Source organism: the organism of the source record quoted next, unplaced genomic scaffold (genome assembly GCF_019419815.1).
Source record: "Pyrus x bretschneideri cultivar Hongxiangsu unplaced genomic scaffold, Pyrus_bretschneideri_v1 Contig1, whole genome shotgun sequence".
NCBI lineage: Eukaryota > Viridiplantae > Streptophyta > Magnoliopsida > Rosales > Rosaceae > Pyrus > Pyrus x bretschneideri.
Window position 1 is genome coordinate 15,132,501 of NW_025999390.1, and position 14,423 is coordinate 15,146,923.

A 14,423-nucleotide genomic window follows, 5' to 3' on the forward strand; every position below is an offset into this window, starting at 1 on the left:
ATTACTCTAAAAATTATCAAATTGAGGCAAGTTAGAGGGTGTTATGTACTCGTTGTGTCCATTAACCAGTGTTGTTATTATCTAGAAGGATGTCAAAACTTGTTAAGCAATAATACGTGTTTAGCGAATTGATCGGAAGCACAATGTAATTGTATATAAATTGATCATCTACGAAACCATAGTGAAAAGATATACTACATACGTACTTACTATCAGTACATTTCATTGTAGCAGAACGAATTAGGGGTTTTTGAAGCTTTGTAAGTGTTTTGTTTTCAGAGTCAAATGAGTCTGCTTTGTTTTACCGATGAATAGTGATTCAAGTTGAAATTTAGATGATGACAATATCATAAATAAGTTGAAGTTTGGTGAAACCAACAACTGTTTCTTCGAAAATTTATGAAAAAACAGTTTCCAGCTTTACAAAGAAACAGTTGTCATCCTCATATTTTTGCCTCCCTGTGAGAGACTTTCTCTTTACCTGAGAGCTCTTTTCACCTATTGCGTGGGTGTTTTTAATTCTACAGCCGCCAACCCTAGCTACGGCTGAGGTCGCGGTGGCGGTCCCTTTCTTTTTCTCTTTGCTTTCTCCCTTCTTTCCTTATGCTGTTTTTCCCTTGCTCTCCATTCTGATTTGCCTTGTTCTTTACACCCCATCGGCGTCCCTTCTCCTAGACCATATCCACTTCGATGTGCAGTCAGTCTTTACCGCAATTTGTTGTTGCACATCCAAATGATGTATAGAGTTCCGGTGTTCCTACCGACTTAGTGTTCATAACACCACCATTTTCTTCCTGTCTATCTTTGTTGGCAGCGTTGCTCGTGGACTCCCACATGCATGTTTCACTTTGTGGCTGCAAACGGAGAGTTGCTCGCAGCAGGATGATACGATCGGCGTGGCGCTGCTTGGCTGGTCGAGATGCACTTTTGCGGAGGCGGTGGTAATACACTTCTCGGGTTTCTTCTGGTTTGTTCATGGTTTGGACTCCTTTTTTTGTTAGCTTGGCAGGTCCATTTTTACATGTGCTTATTTGTCTTTGGGTCTTTGTTGTGTAAGTTTGTGGAGTTGCTAATAAAATTTCATCTTCTTTCCAACAAAAAAAAAAAAAAAAAAAAAACAAAAATGTTGTCGGTTTAGTCAATTGTATGATATTTTTTTTTTATCTGGTCGATGGTCAATTGTATGATTACGTTTGCTATTTTAGAATGTATTCTGCTACACAAAAAACAGAATGTGCCGGTTTACTTACTATTATTTAATTTTCACATGCGCGCATTGCGTCGGACTGGCACTAAACTAAACCCACCAAACAGATAAACCCTAACCAATTTGGATGGTATTATATTCCCATCTCTCGTTTCCGTGAAGTTGTTGGGATTTCTACCGACCACTAAGTCCCAGAATTACAATCCAAACCCAATCCAATGCAACAAAATTTCTGGGAAATTATTTATCCATTATTTTTTCAATTAGAAAACTAGATTTTAATCCCTAAATAAAATGAAGTTTAGAAAAATATCTTATACAAGATTAAAAATTAATTTTAGTCCCTAAACTCTATTTAATGTCAGCATATGTATTCAATGTTTCTTTTTTTATTTATAATTTTATATATTTAAATTTTTTGAAAATATTATAAATTTTAATTCTCATTATGGTAGGCATCTTATATAAGAAAATATTTTTCGGTACACTTATGTTTTTGCATATTTTATTATCTATCACTAATTCATAAAAATGTATTTAGGTACGAACATTTCGGTACAATGGGTTAGTATAATATGTTTAGGTACGGACATTTCGGTACATTAGTTTAGTATAATATATTTAGGTACTGATATTTCGGTACACTAGTTTAGTATCATATAATTAGGTACGGAATTTTGGTACACTTATTTTTTACATATTTTCTTATCTGTCACTAATTCACTATAATATATTTAGGTACGGGCATTTCGGTACACTAATTTAGTAAAATATATTATGATATGGATGTTTAGGTACACTAATTGGAGAAAGTTAAATAAAATTGTATAATAATACGTTTAAAATTTAATGTAATAACATTAAATAAGTTATCTATTAAATATAAAAACTTTGACAAAAAAAAATTCTATTAAATATAAAAACAAAAATATAATATGAATTTGAATTAAGTACACATTAAGGGTCTAAAATCAATAACCAATCTAACACCAAGATTTTTTAAAATTTTAATCTTCTTGAAGGATTAAAATTCAAAAACATTTCCCAGATTGCTAAAATTAGGTTAGCTAAGTGATCCAACGCTCACCTAAATCATCCAGAATTATTTCAGAATAACTAAACAGAATTGAGAGACAAGGTTGTTGGGATGAACGGAAGTTAGTTAATCATGTCTTAAACATAACTAATGAAGCTGGAGACTTTGAACGCAAGCTAATTGACTCTCCCAGACATGACGACCTTTGATGTCTCAACCCTAACCACTTCACGCATTCCTTTTTTTTTCCGTTAAATCGGCAAAATTATTTAAAACAACACCGAAGCACGGACCAGATATTCTGGATCGACCCGAAAACCCGTGATACGTGTTTGAATGCAGATACGAGCCGTTGCAAAAGAAAAATAATGAGTTGATGAATTGAGAAGTTTGGTGTAGCATGCTGATGCATGCACGAGGCTTTAAAGAAAGGAAATAAATAGGATTAGGAGTACCTACCAAACCATGCAGAAGAGTTTTGTTACATTTTTTAATTAGAGAATATTTGTTTTAATTGTTGGATTGGAACAATTTTTTGCATTGCGTTGCGGAATCTCCTCTTTCCTTATGTTCTTGGGAATCTTCTGGTTTTTTTTTCTTCATGTATTTAAATTATTTAACATCATAATTAACTCCTTGCATTAAAAGTCAATAATCGTGTGCCATGTTTGACCATTAACACCTTGAAATCAATAAAATTATCGAGTTCACTTTACAAGATGATGGTAATTGATTCGTAAAAATAGATAAACCATGTTTTGCGATATGTTTTGATCTGTAGAGAACCAGAGATTCAAACTTGAGATGTCGTTGAACATTTTAGTCGAGGTTTAAAGGTGCAAAAGAAATATGTGATGGCAATTGTCTTGTAGTGAGGTGCCTTTGCCTCCATAATTACTTCTTAATTAGACATACTTACTTAACTAATTCATTATTTAGGGTCACCATCATATTAGTAACATCCCCTCTCTCTCTCTCCCTCTATAAATACCATCCCTAATCCATTTTTATGTCCCACACTTAAAGTTACGCAGAGTTAAGCAAGAAAGTTGTTCTAATCTCTCAGGATGGCTTTCAATCCTGCATTATTGAGCTCAATCTTCATCGTCCTTTCGGTATTTTCTGCAGTGACAAACGCGCTGAGCTTGAATTACTACGACAAGAGCTGTCCCAATGTCGAGCAAATTGTTTCTAATGCTGTCAAGAAGGGGAAAGCCAACGACAGAACTGTCCCTGCCGCTCTACTCCGGATGCACTTCCACGACTGTTTCATAAGGGTAAATACATATTTTTTGGTACAAGCTGTTTCGAAAGCGTAAACACATTGATTAGTTGATTGAGTTAACTCAAAAAGTGTTTGTTTTTGTTTGCAGGGCTGTGATGCATCTGTGCTGTTGAACTCCACCAGTGGCAACAAAGCAGAGAAAGATGGGCCACCAAATATTTCTCTGCATGCGTTTTATGTCATTGACAATGCAAAGAAACAAGTGGAGGCTTCCTGCCCTGGTGTCGTTTCATGTGCTGATATCTTGGCTTTCGCAGCAAGGGACGCTGTTGTGCAAGTAAGATTGTCGAAACTATGGGAGATCTGTTGCATAATATGCGAAACAGAACCCCTTACAAGCTTTTAATCAAAAACAGAACTATTAGACACACTATATAGACAATAAGAGTTATTTGGAAGTGTTTTTACAATGATTGAAAACGTTTTTTATGACAATATTTTTGGAATAATCCTTGGTAAAATAATAAGTGAATCCTGGAAAAGCACTTTAAGTACTTATGTGCTTCTTGCAAAAAATACTTAATTATTGGAACCTAAAAATATTTTTTTTAAAAGCGATTTCAGTTATTTTAAAAACACTTCCAAATAAATCTTATATCATATATAATTCACGGTTCTCTTTGTACATATTTCCCGAAAGTAAAACAACATAGCTGTATACTTTTTTTGCACTTTCTGATGGTGTTATCAATGCTACAGTCCGGAGGTCCGAATTGGGCCGTGCCGAAAGGAAGAAAAGATGGACGAACATCAAAGGCTAGTGAAAGCGTGCAACTGCCGGGTCCAACCTTCAACATATCTCAACTGCAGCTGAGCTTCTTTCAGAGAGGTCTGTCCTTGAATGACCTGGTGGCTCTTTCAGGTAAACTAATCTCAAAATTTCAACTGTTATTTTATACATGCAAGTTATCGAAGAAGAAACGAAAGAGAGTAACTTCGGATGCATCTGCAGGAGGGCACACTCTAGGGTTCGCCCACTGCTCATCGTTCCAAAACAGAATTTACAACTTCAATGCCACACGCGACGTTGATCCAACACTGCGCCCGTCCTTTGCTGCAAGTTTGAGGAATACGTGTCCCATCAAGAACAGACCAAGGAACGCCGGTGCTACAATGGATTCTTCTTCTACAATTTTTGATAATACATACTTCCAGTTGATCCTCCAAGGGAAGAGCTTGTTTTCTTCGGACCAAGCTCTGGTCAGTATTCCACAGACTAAAGGTTTGGTTACCAAGTTTGCTTCCTCAAACCAAGCGTTCTCAGACGCTTTCGTGAAGTCTATGATAAAGATGAGCAACCTTAATGGTGGACAAGAGATCAGGAAAGACTGCAGGGTAGTAAATTAAACGAGGGCCGCCAAGCTTAGTTGTAGCCGATTGTATAAACATGAGAACCGGGAAATCCATCAAGTAGGTGGTTCTCTATCATTAACTTTCGTGTTTTGAAAGATTTGTGAAGGAAATTATTTGTGTGCTGTGTTTCATAATGTTTGAAAGGATCTTGTTACAACAAAATTCTGTTATAATTTGTAACAAAAATCGTACTATTTATACGAAGTACTCAGTTGAAGGGCAATGACATTTTCTGGTATGAAACTTAAGAGTAGTTTCCCAACAATGCATGAAATCGGTGTATATCAACCCTTTTCATTAATGAGATGAACAATGCTCATTACAGTATGGTCATACAGGTCAACTGGACTAAACTTACAATGCAAGCAAGAGTGGCAGAATTACCACATACTCCCAAAATGCTAATGCAAAACCGTTGTCTCAGCCTGTTCGCTATCCAGAACGATCTCTGCCAGTTGAAGGTTGCCACTTAGCCCGGATGCCTTGTAGGATGGCATAAATGAAAAGGCATCAAGAAGCTTCAAGCACTTCAATCCCCATTTGACCATCAAGAATTCAATAAGATGATGCCCGCTGCATATTACAAGAAGTGCTTTCAAAGTCTAATAAAAGTGAAAGAGGATCATTTACAGCACTACTGCATACTACAGTTATAAAGTTAGAACAGCATTAGAAGCACACGCAGGTGAAAATACCTTCGATTATGGTATGTTGTTATGAAGACTGACCCTGGAGAATTTCGGAGCAGAAATGTCACGGTGGCAAAGAGGTCATCAAAGGCTTACCAAGGAGAATAAAATCCTAATTTAGCTTAAGTTCAGCGATAGAGGGGACATGTCAAAAAAACAGATTGTCAAACATAAAAATCAAAGTCGATAAAAATCCTACCACTAGCATCATACAATACATCAGCCCCGAGAATAAATTTGGGGTGTAAGCTGAACGTTGATGCATCCCAAGCTCCCCATGTCAATCCCATTACCTGAAAAATCGAAGTGAGATAAAATTAACATCATCTAATTAGGTGATGTGCAAATAAGAATCGGCGATTAGCCTGTTGATGGTGATTACATTGCACTCAAGTTTATTAAGGTCGAGCACTCTTCTCATGTTGTCCAGCACCTGCAGATTCAAAACAACAATGTCATTATCCACTAACTATAGCCTTTAAAGTCCGAGACATCTATTGGAGAACCAAAAACAATGTCCGGTCTAGTTAACTAAAGTAGTAAAGAAGACGAAGATTCTTTATCAATTTGAGGGTTCAATTGAGATCAATACAGCCATCCATACCGATAATCATACTTTGGAAATAAAACAATCAAAATTGACGAAAAACAGAAATGATTTCGGATGAAGTTTAAAGCACAAATGAAAACACTAATAGGCAACATAACATTTTTGTTTTTTTGTTTTTTTTTGTTAAATAATATGCAACATAACATTTTCCAAGTGCCAATTTGCTCTCTTAATTATCACCGAGTGAAAATTAGGCTATCTTCGCACAAATAGGACCTTAAACTCATTAAAATTTGCAAATTCCCCCTACCATTCGATTCAAAGCTATTTGATCCAATCCTCCCTCAATTTAAATCGGACGACACACTTTCGAGCCTAATAATTTCCAACCATCGTAAAAAGTACGATGAGCTTTTAAGCAAATAAAAAAATTAGACACTAATTATGTATTAGCAAGTAATCAAAATTAAGAAAACAGCCAATGTGAATGGAATTTCAATACCTCCAATCTACTCGAATCATCGGTGAGAGTGACGTCAGCACCAACTCTGGCGGCAACCAGACCGGGCAAGGAAGTTCCAGCGCCAAGCTGCAAACTAACCCAGAAATGATTAGTTAATTAATTACTAACACAGGAATTAGATTAAACCTGGATAAGGATTAACACGGACAGTACTACCTCGACTACGCTAGCTCCCGAAAAGCGCAATCTCTGTTGCCAAACATACTCCGCCAGGACTAAGCTGCAGGGCCACACGAAGAGCCCGTACTCTTCCTTCATATTCTCGATGATGGAGACGGAGAAGGCCGGTTCTTCCGAGTCGTCCCCGAAACGATGACGCGATACCGTCGACATATCGGGCGAGTCAATTCCTTCCATAACTAGGTAGTTGCTGCCGCAGCGTAAGCCTGGTAAGGGAACGAAATGGGTTGGAGAAGCCTCTGTCAAATGTGGGCCTACTAAATCCCCACAGGCCCAACTTAAAAGGCTCAATGAAATTTATCCGAAAAACCCAAAAGCAAAACCAATTTTTAAAGGCCATTTTTGATAGCCCTTTCTCGAAGCATGCAGCCCCAATCTTCTTCCTCCCTCCTCTGCTGCACTGAGTGAACTCGCTGAAGTCGACAACTCGGAGCTCGACCAGCCCTCCTATGGCTTTTGCTCACCACCCAATATCCATTCTTCTCAAAACTTCAAAGCCCAAAGACTTCGATTCTGAAACCTCCTCTTCCTCCTGCTCCTTCTTTTTCCTCCATTTCTCTTCCTCTCAAACCTCGCAATCTCTCCTTGTTGTCAAGGTCCCTAATTCCAGGGCATAAAGGTAATTACAGTTCTCCGCCGTCGGCGCAGGTTCAGCTGCGGACGCCTTCACTAACTTCAAAGCATCTTCTGCTGCCCATCACCGACGGGAACCCACATCTCTCCGAGGGCACGAGACAGGTAATTTGTCCTTCATTTTCTACGTGGGTAATTGTCGTGGCTGCCATTGTGTGATGATCCAGGTAAAAATTTTGATTTTTTCTTTTTTGTACAGGCTATAGCTACTGTTGCTGCTTTGGCGAAGAAGTATGGGTCTGGCATTACGGTTGTGGGTATGTTTACTGGTGAGAATTGCTCTCTCTGTTTTTACATTGTGTATTACGGTGTCGAAACCAAGCTTTATATATAGTGCTTTTCGTTACTGTACAGACCTTTTTGGAATTGATTCAGTAAATGTAGTGTAGGAATATAGAACTTTGTGTTGTTTTGCAGTGATCGATGAACAGCAGAAGGAGTCTTTGCCGCAACACGAAACCCAGCTTTCGACTATCCGCTGGCATCTCTCTGAAGGTTTGTGTATTGTCTCATGTGGAATTTGATATTATAACTTTGAATATTTATCGAGGAAAGGGAATGTGAAATGTTAGAGCTGATTGATTAATAGAGAACAAAAACGTAGGTATTTTATGATTGTGTCGGTTCAGTTATGTCGATTGAGTTTTCATCGGTGTATTGCAATAAGATGCAATTTTTCACAATAAGTTGATGTGTTGATGTTGCTGACTGAATCAAAACATGCATGGAGCAGAATGACAACGAAAAGGAGTCGTATTTCATTAGGGAAAAAAAAGAAGAGGAAAGCGATGCTTTTCTAGTTGGTAATTCTGATGGTTGACGGGGGTTCAAGTAATAGGAAAGGGATGAAGCATCAAATCTTGTTAAATTTGGTTATTTTTGTCAAAAAACGCTTGAAAGTACAAGAGAAGAATCTGGGAAAGTTGGCCTCGTAGTCGTAGATGGCTCCAATATTTATGATTGTGTTGTAAGAATATTGTATCCGATTGCTGACAGTTTACTACTTAAGAGAATAATGTGACAACCGTAATTCACGGAATGTTATTCCCGTTTTTTTCACTTGAGTTGGATTTTATTTGTTTAAAATATTATTTTTGGTGTTAAATGGTGTGCCCAAGGGGCCATCTCTGTTTTGGTCCTCCGGTTCCCCACTCTTCCTTGGCTGCCACGTGGCAGTCTATCATCTCTTTTTCCCCTCCCCCAAGTCAACACACACTCTCTCTCTCAGCTGTCTCTCACAAACCCCTCTCCCTTTCCTTTTCCCGGCGACACCCAATGCACCCAACACCCAAATCGAGGCACCCCGGCGACGGCACCACTACCATCACTCTCGCGAGAACTTCCCTTCCTTCCTCCTCGTCTCTATGAAGCTCGGTGAAGCCCAAAAACCCAGGAAGTGCTCCGGCGAACCCTCGTGACTTTCGAGCTAAACACGGCCACCGCCGGCCACTCCACAGTGTATCGAAGGTAAGAAAACTCTTCCCCTCGTCTCACTCTTCATTTTGATACTTAGATCGTGCCCTAGGGAGTTGGTTTGCAGTTAACCGGAGCTAGGAAGGCTCTGGCCTTCTTCCCCGGCAAGAAACGGGCTAGGCCTGAAAACCCAACCCCAACCAGGCCTTTAGGGCCTTGGCACCGGCCCAATTTACTAACCCCAAACCCTAGGCCCGGATCCATTAGAACCCCAAAACCAAACTAGGCCTTCAGGCCGTGTGAAACGGGCCTTCGGCCCATTGAACCTTGCGGCCCGGTTCCTTAGAACCAAGGCCTTTAGGCCTTAGAACCCGGCCTGTTAAGCCCAAGACCCAAACCGGATTGGACCTGACCCGGCCGTTGACCCGGTGAGACCGTCGACAAAAGTCAACCTGACTTTTTCGAGTTTCTGACAAGTCTCTTCCTACGCTAATTTCGACGTTCTCGATCCGTTTTTTATATCCGTTTTCTCAAATTCAATCATTTAATTAGAGTTTTATTAATTGGACCCTTTATGTGCTTAGGAACAATTATTTGTGGTATTTCCGTCTTTGTTAGTTTTTGTGGCTTTTCAGGGACGAAGTATCTGTGAGTAGACCTCTTCTAAAATGCATGTTTTAAGAGTAGAAATGCACACATAAAAAACATAATTTAATGGTTACGTTTTATGAAACTTTTTATGAGTAAATTAGATTTACATTTTATGATTATCATGCTTTACTGAAAATATTTTGGAATATTATACTTTATCGAACTTATGTTCTTTGTAGTATATATGATAGATGACTATATACTATTCATGAACATGTTTTTACGCTTCCTTGTAGTATATATGATAGATGACTATATGCTATGAAGATGCTTTTGAGATGTATGTATTTATGTTGGAAAGATTATGTTCAACGTTATGTGCTTAGCTAATGGTCATTGTTCTTCCTACGAGCGATGATACTTATATTGCCTTCGGGCGGGCGTGTGTAAGGCATTGTTCTGTACGTATGGGAGATGATACTTATATTGCCTTCAGGCAGGTGCATGTAGGGCTCTAATCTGTGCGTATGGGCGATGCTGATACCATTAGTTAGCACATTATATACGAGATATATTTTATAAAAGATTTTATAGCATCCTAGGGTTTTCGGAAAAAACCTATTACATATTATGCCTTTGAGTTTTCATAAACTTTGGGGGTTAGTACGTTGAATAACTGTTTCAATATTATTTATATATAACTTGGTCTGCTCATGTTTGTTTTGCATCCTCTCAGGACTTAGAATCAAGGCGTATCATTCCGGCGTTAAGGCACTTCAGCATTGACATCTCCGAGTCCTCTCAGTGTAGGACCCATTCCTTTGTTCATTCAATTTTGTATTTTTATTTTTATTTTAATGTTCTAGTTAATTGTATGTTCTGAACACGTTCCTCATTTGCACATTAATTACATTTAATTTCATAACTCCTATTTATATTCTTTGGTTCTCATGCATCCTAACATGGTTTCGTCACCTTCGGGTGTCGGCCAGCATGTGCCTACCCCGGTGTTTGGTGAATATCAAGGTTGGGCATGTTAAATAGGGTGTGTGAAATTATAGTTACATCATTATACTTCTTAGACAATTTGGTTGTTTATGTACTCACTAATTTCTGTATGCACATAACAACAAATTTGGCACTAACGTTATTTTTAACCTTTATATTTACTGATAGGTGGGTTCCAAGAATGCAAGCTGTTAGAGCGACTTGTGGAAGGGAACAAGCCGACAGCCATCATCAGCGAGGTTGCTGACGACCTGAATTTGGATTTAGTTGTCATAAGCATGGAAGCTATTCACTCCAAGCATATCGATGCAAACGTGCTTGCTGAGTTCATTCCTTGCCCCGTCATACTTTTGCCATTATAATTTTCCCATTTCAACTGTAAAGCAATCACCTCAAACTCAAGCTCCCTTCTCTTTTACAATCCCAGTTTCTTGTAGTTGGATTCTTTGGCCGTTTACTTTTGTCTTCAGAGAGAAATCAATAGAGAATTGAAATTTTTGCATATAGGTATCAGGGATCATTGTTATTTGTTGCGTTTATCGTGAATGCTTATCCATTGGCCATGAATCAAAGTTTGTTTGAATTAGATTTAAGAGCTTGACATTACAGGATCTGTCATTGTTGTGACTTGTGAACAAGTGATTTTGGAGTCCTAAAAACGTAACAAAATAAGCCAAGCAGAGTGCTTTTGACTTGGCTTCACCCAAATTTGTCTTTGTTATTTGAGGATTTGACTGGAATATGTCTAGTCTACTTGAAATGCCCCTAAGAAAAACGATAGGAACTCCCATGGGAACACGTTGTATACACCTCTCAATGTCTCTCCCATCACATAATCAGTGATATGCGACGACAGAGAGGTGTACACAACATGTGATGGGTAAGTTTTCTGGACAAAAACAAACTACAGGTACTAGTGAAGTAATAAGTGGGTAAATAAACAAAGGGAGAAGCCCGCAGGACAACATATAGCATGCTACTCTCCTTGGGTGGCGGGTTGCTGCCGAAAGATCCCAAGCTTTTAGTAGCCGATTCCCTTATAACATGTTGGTGATAGGCAGCTGCTAGCAGAGCTCCAATAAATGGTCCAACCCAAAATATCCACTGCTTTGGTCAGAATCGAACCTAAAATCTCTCACTTACCGGTAAAGAGGAATATCACTAGACTATAGTACTAAGTGGCGTTAAAGATATATTAAAGTGTTTAAACATTAATTTAGAGTAGTTTTTCTATATGACTATCATGTGTGTTACCACTTTATTCATGTGATTTTTCAACATGACATGCTATAACATGTGAATTAGTAACGTCACATAGTGGCGTGGTCGTCTCAATTAAAAATAAATAAATAAATAAAATTAACTCTTAATGTTTGCTCACTCATTATGGACGTGAATTATTTTTTATTATTATATATATTATGAAGGATTTGGGACAAGTTACGCAAAAGCCCTAAGATGTGAATTTACATTTTTCATTTTATTTTAGACAACTAATATTGAGAAAAGGGAGAATCGAATTTGGGACATCGAGTGCAAGGGCGAATGCTCTTTACCAATTAAACTATAAACTCATCACCATTGATTTATATCGTTTTATGTCTCATTATACTGCCAACTTTGTAGCATAACATGTCGAATAAAGAGGTAATGTTTTTGTGAGCGGTTTATAATTCAAATGGTTAAGAGTATTTGTAATTGTGTTTGAGGTTCAATTCCTCTACCACTAATTTCACTTGAACATTAAAAAAATAATAATATATTTTTTAGTTCATGAGCTAAAACTTTAACATTTCTAATGAAATTCCAGACTAGATTAATGGTTATATAGTATTTCAAATGTTATGTTATGAAAGTTCTATCTTACCTACTAAGTACTAACTAACAATCACGAGAACATTTCCAAAGTTAATATGTATAATTATGGACTGTGATTTTTTTATTTTACCAGAGATGGGCGGCATGCTTCTAGTGACCGATGACCGTGGCAAATGCGACAGAGAGGAAGAGCAGCGTGGCAACTATCATAGCTCTGTAGAACGGCCAGCTTTTGAGCTCTTCCATGTCCAAGAGAGGAACAAGTAGAGGTTCCACCTAGTCCCTGGACATTTTTTTCTTCTCCTCTCTTGCTCTCTAGTTTCTAACTTTCTATTTCCTTGGAAAAACTATGGAGATTTTATAAGGATTAAGGGCAAGGGTTGAAGTGGATTTAAATACATGGCATAACGTGTATAGTACATTGTTGACCAAAAAAAGTATGGTATTATATACCACGAAACCTGAAAACCATGTGACATTTTCATTGAGAGTTTGCTGAAAGTTATTTTGCGTAAACTATTATTCATTCACGTATAATAAGAAAAATATAAAACACAGTATTAATGAGTAAATACGCATTGTATTATTAATGAATTGACAACATAACACGTGGAGATATTTCAACAACCCTTTTGCATGTAGTCTACTACCCATGCATGTCAAGTTCGAAACTTCACCAATTTATAAGTCACTTGGGTCATAAGGAATTGAAACCCACATTTCTTTCTTGGTCAAACTAAGTTACTTCCATTCCATTAAATAAACAAATTAGTACAAGGAAAAGATAGCTCAAAAGGCATCCCATAACATAAGTACAAGCCGAGCAAGAAAAAGTAAATACAACATAAACCCTACAATTAAAGAGGAAACCAGCAGCCACCACCAAATATGACGCGCCTCCATCGCAAGGCCACCACCACCAAGAAAACAAACCAAATAAAGCAACTGGATCAATGGAAAATGGGGATGAGCGAGTCACCTGTGCAGTGAGCGCTCCCATAATCCTACCAAATAGTGCAAAATGCACTTTAACAGCCACCCAAAACCTAAGCGCATTGCCAAGGAGAAGCACCCGGGGCTGAGTAGCAATGGTCGGTAGTTGAGGACATGTGACAGAAAGAAGCATCGAAGCAAGAGAGGTGTCTAAAGGTTCCGATCTGAGACAAGCTCAAATCAGAAATAAAGCACCATGGGAAAAAATAAAAATAGAAGAGGAGGAGAAAAAGGAAATGGAAAGGAAGGCTTGAAATGGGGAAAGGGGAGGACTTAAGGGTGTGGGTAGCGAGCTGGGATGCAGCAAGAGAGAAAGAGGCGAAGAGGGAAGGATGAGGACTTAAGGGCATGGGTAACAGGCTAGAAAGGAGAAAGAAAAGGATAGCAGCAAGGGGATGCCGGCCGACCCCAACCAGAGGAAGGAGTCAACAGCGATGGCTGAGATTTTGGGGGGGGGGAGGGGGCGCTTCTTGCGAAAGAGAAAAAGGCTGGAGCGGCTTGAAGCCCACATTTAAAATATGTAATTTTGGTTGGCTCATTGTGTCACATTGAATATGTCAAGTTTGCCCAAGAGTAATTTGAGCCCAATCAACAAGGCGTTCAATTTTCATTTGAATCTAATAAGGTTGACTCCAATTTTGAGGGGTAACATTTTTAGTCGCGACACATTAAACAACTTCAAAATGGTATGAATACAAAATTGATTCGAAATTTACATACTTTTATGATTAATAATATAAATTATTGAATTACGTATAATTCTACACGTTGATCAACTTGTAGATCGACAAGAACATGACACCCCTACGGGAATCATCTTCTTAAATTAGGAAGATATTAAAGTAAAGATGTGTTACCAAATTTTGAGATGTAAATGAGATACACCCCAAAAAGCAACATCTATATTCCATGCTGTATTCGCTCCACATGGCAGAATCCTATTGGAGCACAAAGTTGCTTCCACGTGGAACTGTAACTATAAGCAAGGTAGGTTAATGGTAAAAGTAAACGCAGTAAAAAGCTAAAGGAGTCACAGTCGTAATTACATTCTGAATCCCATGTCGCTCAGGTGTTTGATGACCTAAACAAACACAGCCCCTCCCCGCGGGTACGCGGCAGGGGTATTTAAGTAATCTTCTGGTGA

At 38.3% G+C, this 14,423-nt stretch overlaps 2 protein-coding genes and 2 long non-coding RNA genes across 7 annotated transcripts; 3 read left to right on the forward strand and 1 right to left on the reverse strand.

The window, feature by feature from the left end:
* Positions 1 to 460: 460 nt before the first annotated feature.
* Positions 461 to 4,991, forward strand: LOC103953444 (peroxidase 64). 3 transcript variants are annotated; one of them, XM_048588476.1, is made up of 4 exons: positions 461 to 941; positions 3,372 to 3,520; positions 3,617 to 3,805; positions 4,228 to 4,991. In XM_048588476.1, the coding sequence occupies exons 1-4, from the start codon at positions 920 to 922 to the stop codon at positions 4,873 to 4,875; spliced, it is 1,008 nt and encodes a 335-aa protein (XP_048444433.1). In that variant the 5' UTR covers positions 461 to 919; the 3' UTR covers positions 4,876 to 4,991. The 3 variants fall into 3 exon arrangements, with proteins under 3 accessions (XP_048444433.1, XP_009363452.1, XP_048444425.1); XM_009365177.3 differs by lacking the exon at positions 461 to 941 and having other exon boundaries at positions 3,284 to 3,520; positions 4,228 to 4,390; positions 4,481 to 4,991; XM_048588468.1 differs by lacking the exon at positions 461 to 941 and having other exon boundaries at positions 3,284 to 3,520.
* Positions 4,992 to 5,146: 155 nt separating this feature from the next.
* LOC103953445 (histone-arginine methyltransferase METTL23) lies at positions 5,147 to 7,042 on the reverse strand. 2 transcript variants are annotated; one of them, XM_048588482.1, is made up of 6 exons: positions 6,800 to 7,042; positions 6,623 to 6,709; positions 5,953 to 6,003; positions 5,770 to 5,863; positions 5,577 to 5,610; positions 5,147 to 5,454 (listed from the first exon to the last, which is right to left on the reverse strand). In XM_048588482.1, the coding sequence occupies exons 1-6, from the start codon at positions 6,998 to 7,000 to the stop codon at positions 5,283 to 5,285; spliced, it is 639 nt and encodes a 212-aa protein (XP_048444439.1). In that variant the 5' UTR covers positions 7,001 to 7,042; the 3' UTR covers positions 5,147 to 5,282. The 2 variants fall into 2 exon arrangements, with proteins under 2 accessions (XP_048444439.1, XP_009363453.1); XM_009365178.2 differs by having other exon boundaries at positions 5,577 to 5,661; positions 6,800 to 7,031.
* A 3-nt stretch (positions 7,043 to 7,045) lies between these two features.
* LOC125479306 lies at positions 7,046 to 8,008 on the forward strand. Its single transcript, XR_007259921.1, has 3 exons — positions 7,046 to 7,561; positions 7,656 to 7,725; positions 7,874 to 8,008. It is a non-coding gene; the product is annotated as an uncharacterized LOC125479306 (long non-coding RNA).
* Positions 8,009 to 8,563: 555 nt separating this feature from the next.
* On the forward strand, positions 8,564 to 10,972 carry LOC125468305. The gene is made up of 3 exons (XR_007259920.1): positions 8,564 to 8,923; positions 10,197 to 10,266; positions 10,637 to 10,972. It is a non-coding gene; the product is annotated as an uncharacterized LOC125468305 (long non-coding RNA).
* Positions 10,973 to 14,423: the final 3,451 nt, after the last annotated feature.

Bases quoted from the DNA above. Each gene is read 5' to 3' on its own strand.
- LOC103953444 (XM_048588468.1), top strand. From the start codon at position 3,311: ATGGCTTTCAATCCTGCATTATTGAGCTCAATCTTCATCGTCCTTTCG. The intron at 3,521-3,616 runs GTAAATACATAT...TTTTGTTTGCAG, and splicing joins TCCACGACTGTTTCATAAGG to GGCTGTGATGCATCTGTGCT. The intron at 3,806-4,227 runs GTAAGATTGTCG...TCAATGCTACAG, and splicing joins CAAGGGACGCTGTTGTGCAA to TCCGGAGGTCCGAATTGGGC.
- LOC103953445 (XM_009365178.2), bottom strand. From the start codon at position 7,000: ATGGAAGGAATTGACTCGCCCGATATGTCGACGGTATCGCGTCATCGT. The intron at 5,662-5,769 runs GTAGGATTTTTA...CTCCTTGGTAAG, and splicing joins TGTATTGTATGATGCTAGTG to CCTTTGATGACCTCTTTGCC. The intron at 5,455-5,576 runs GTATTTTCACCT...TGTAATATGCAG, and splicing joins ACAACATACCATAATCGAAG to CGGGCATCATCTTATTGAAT.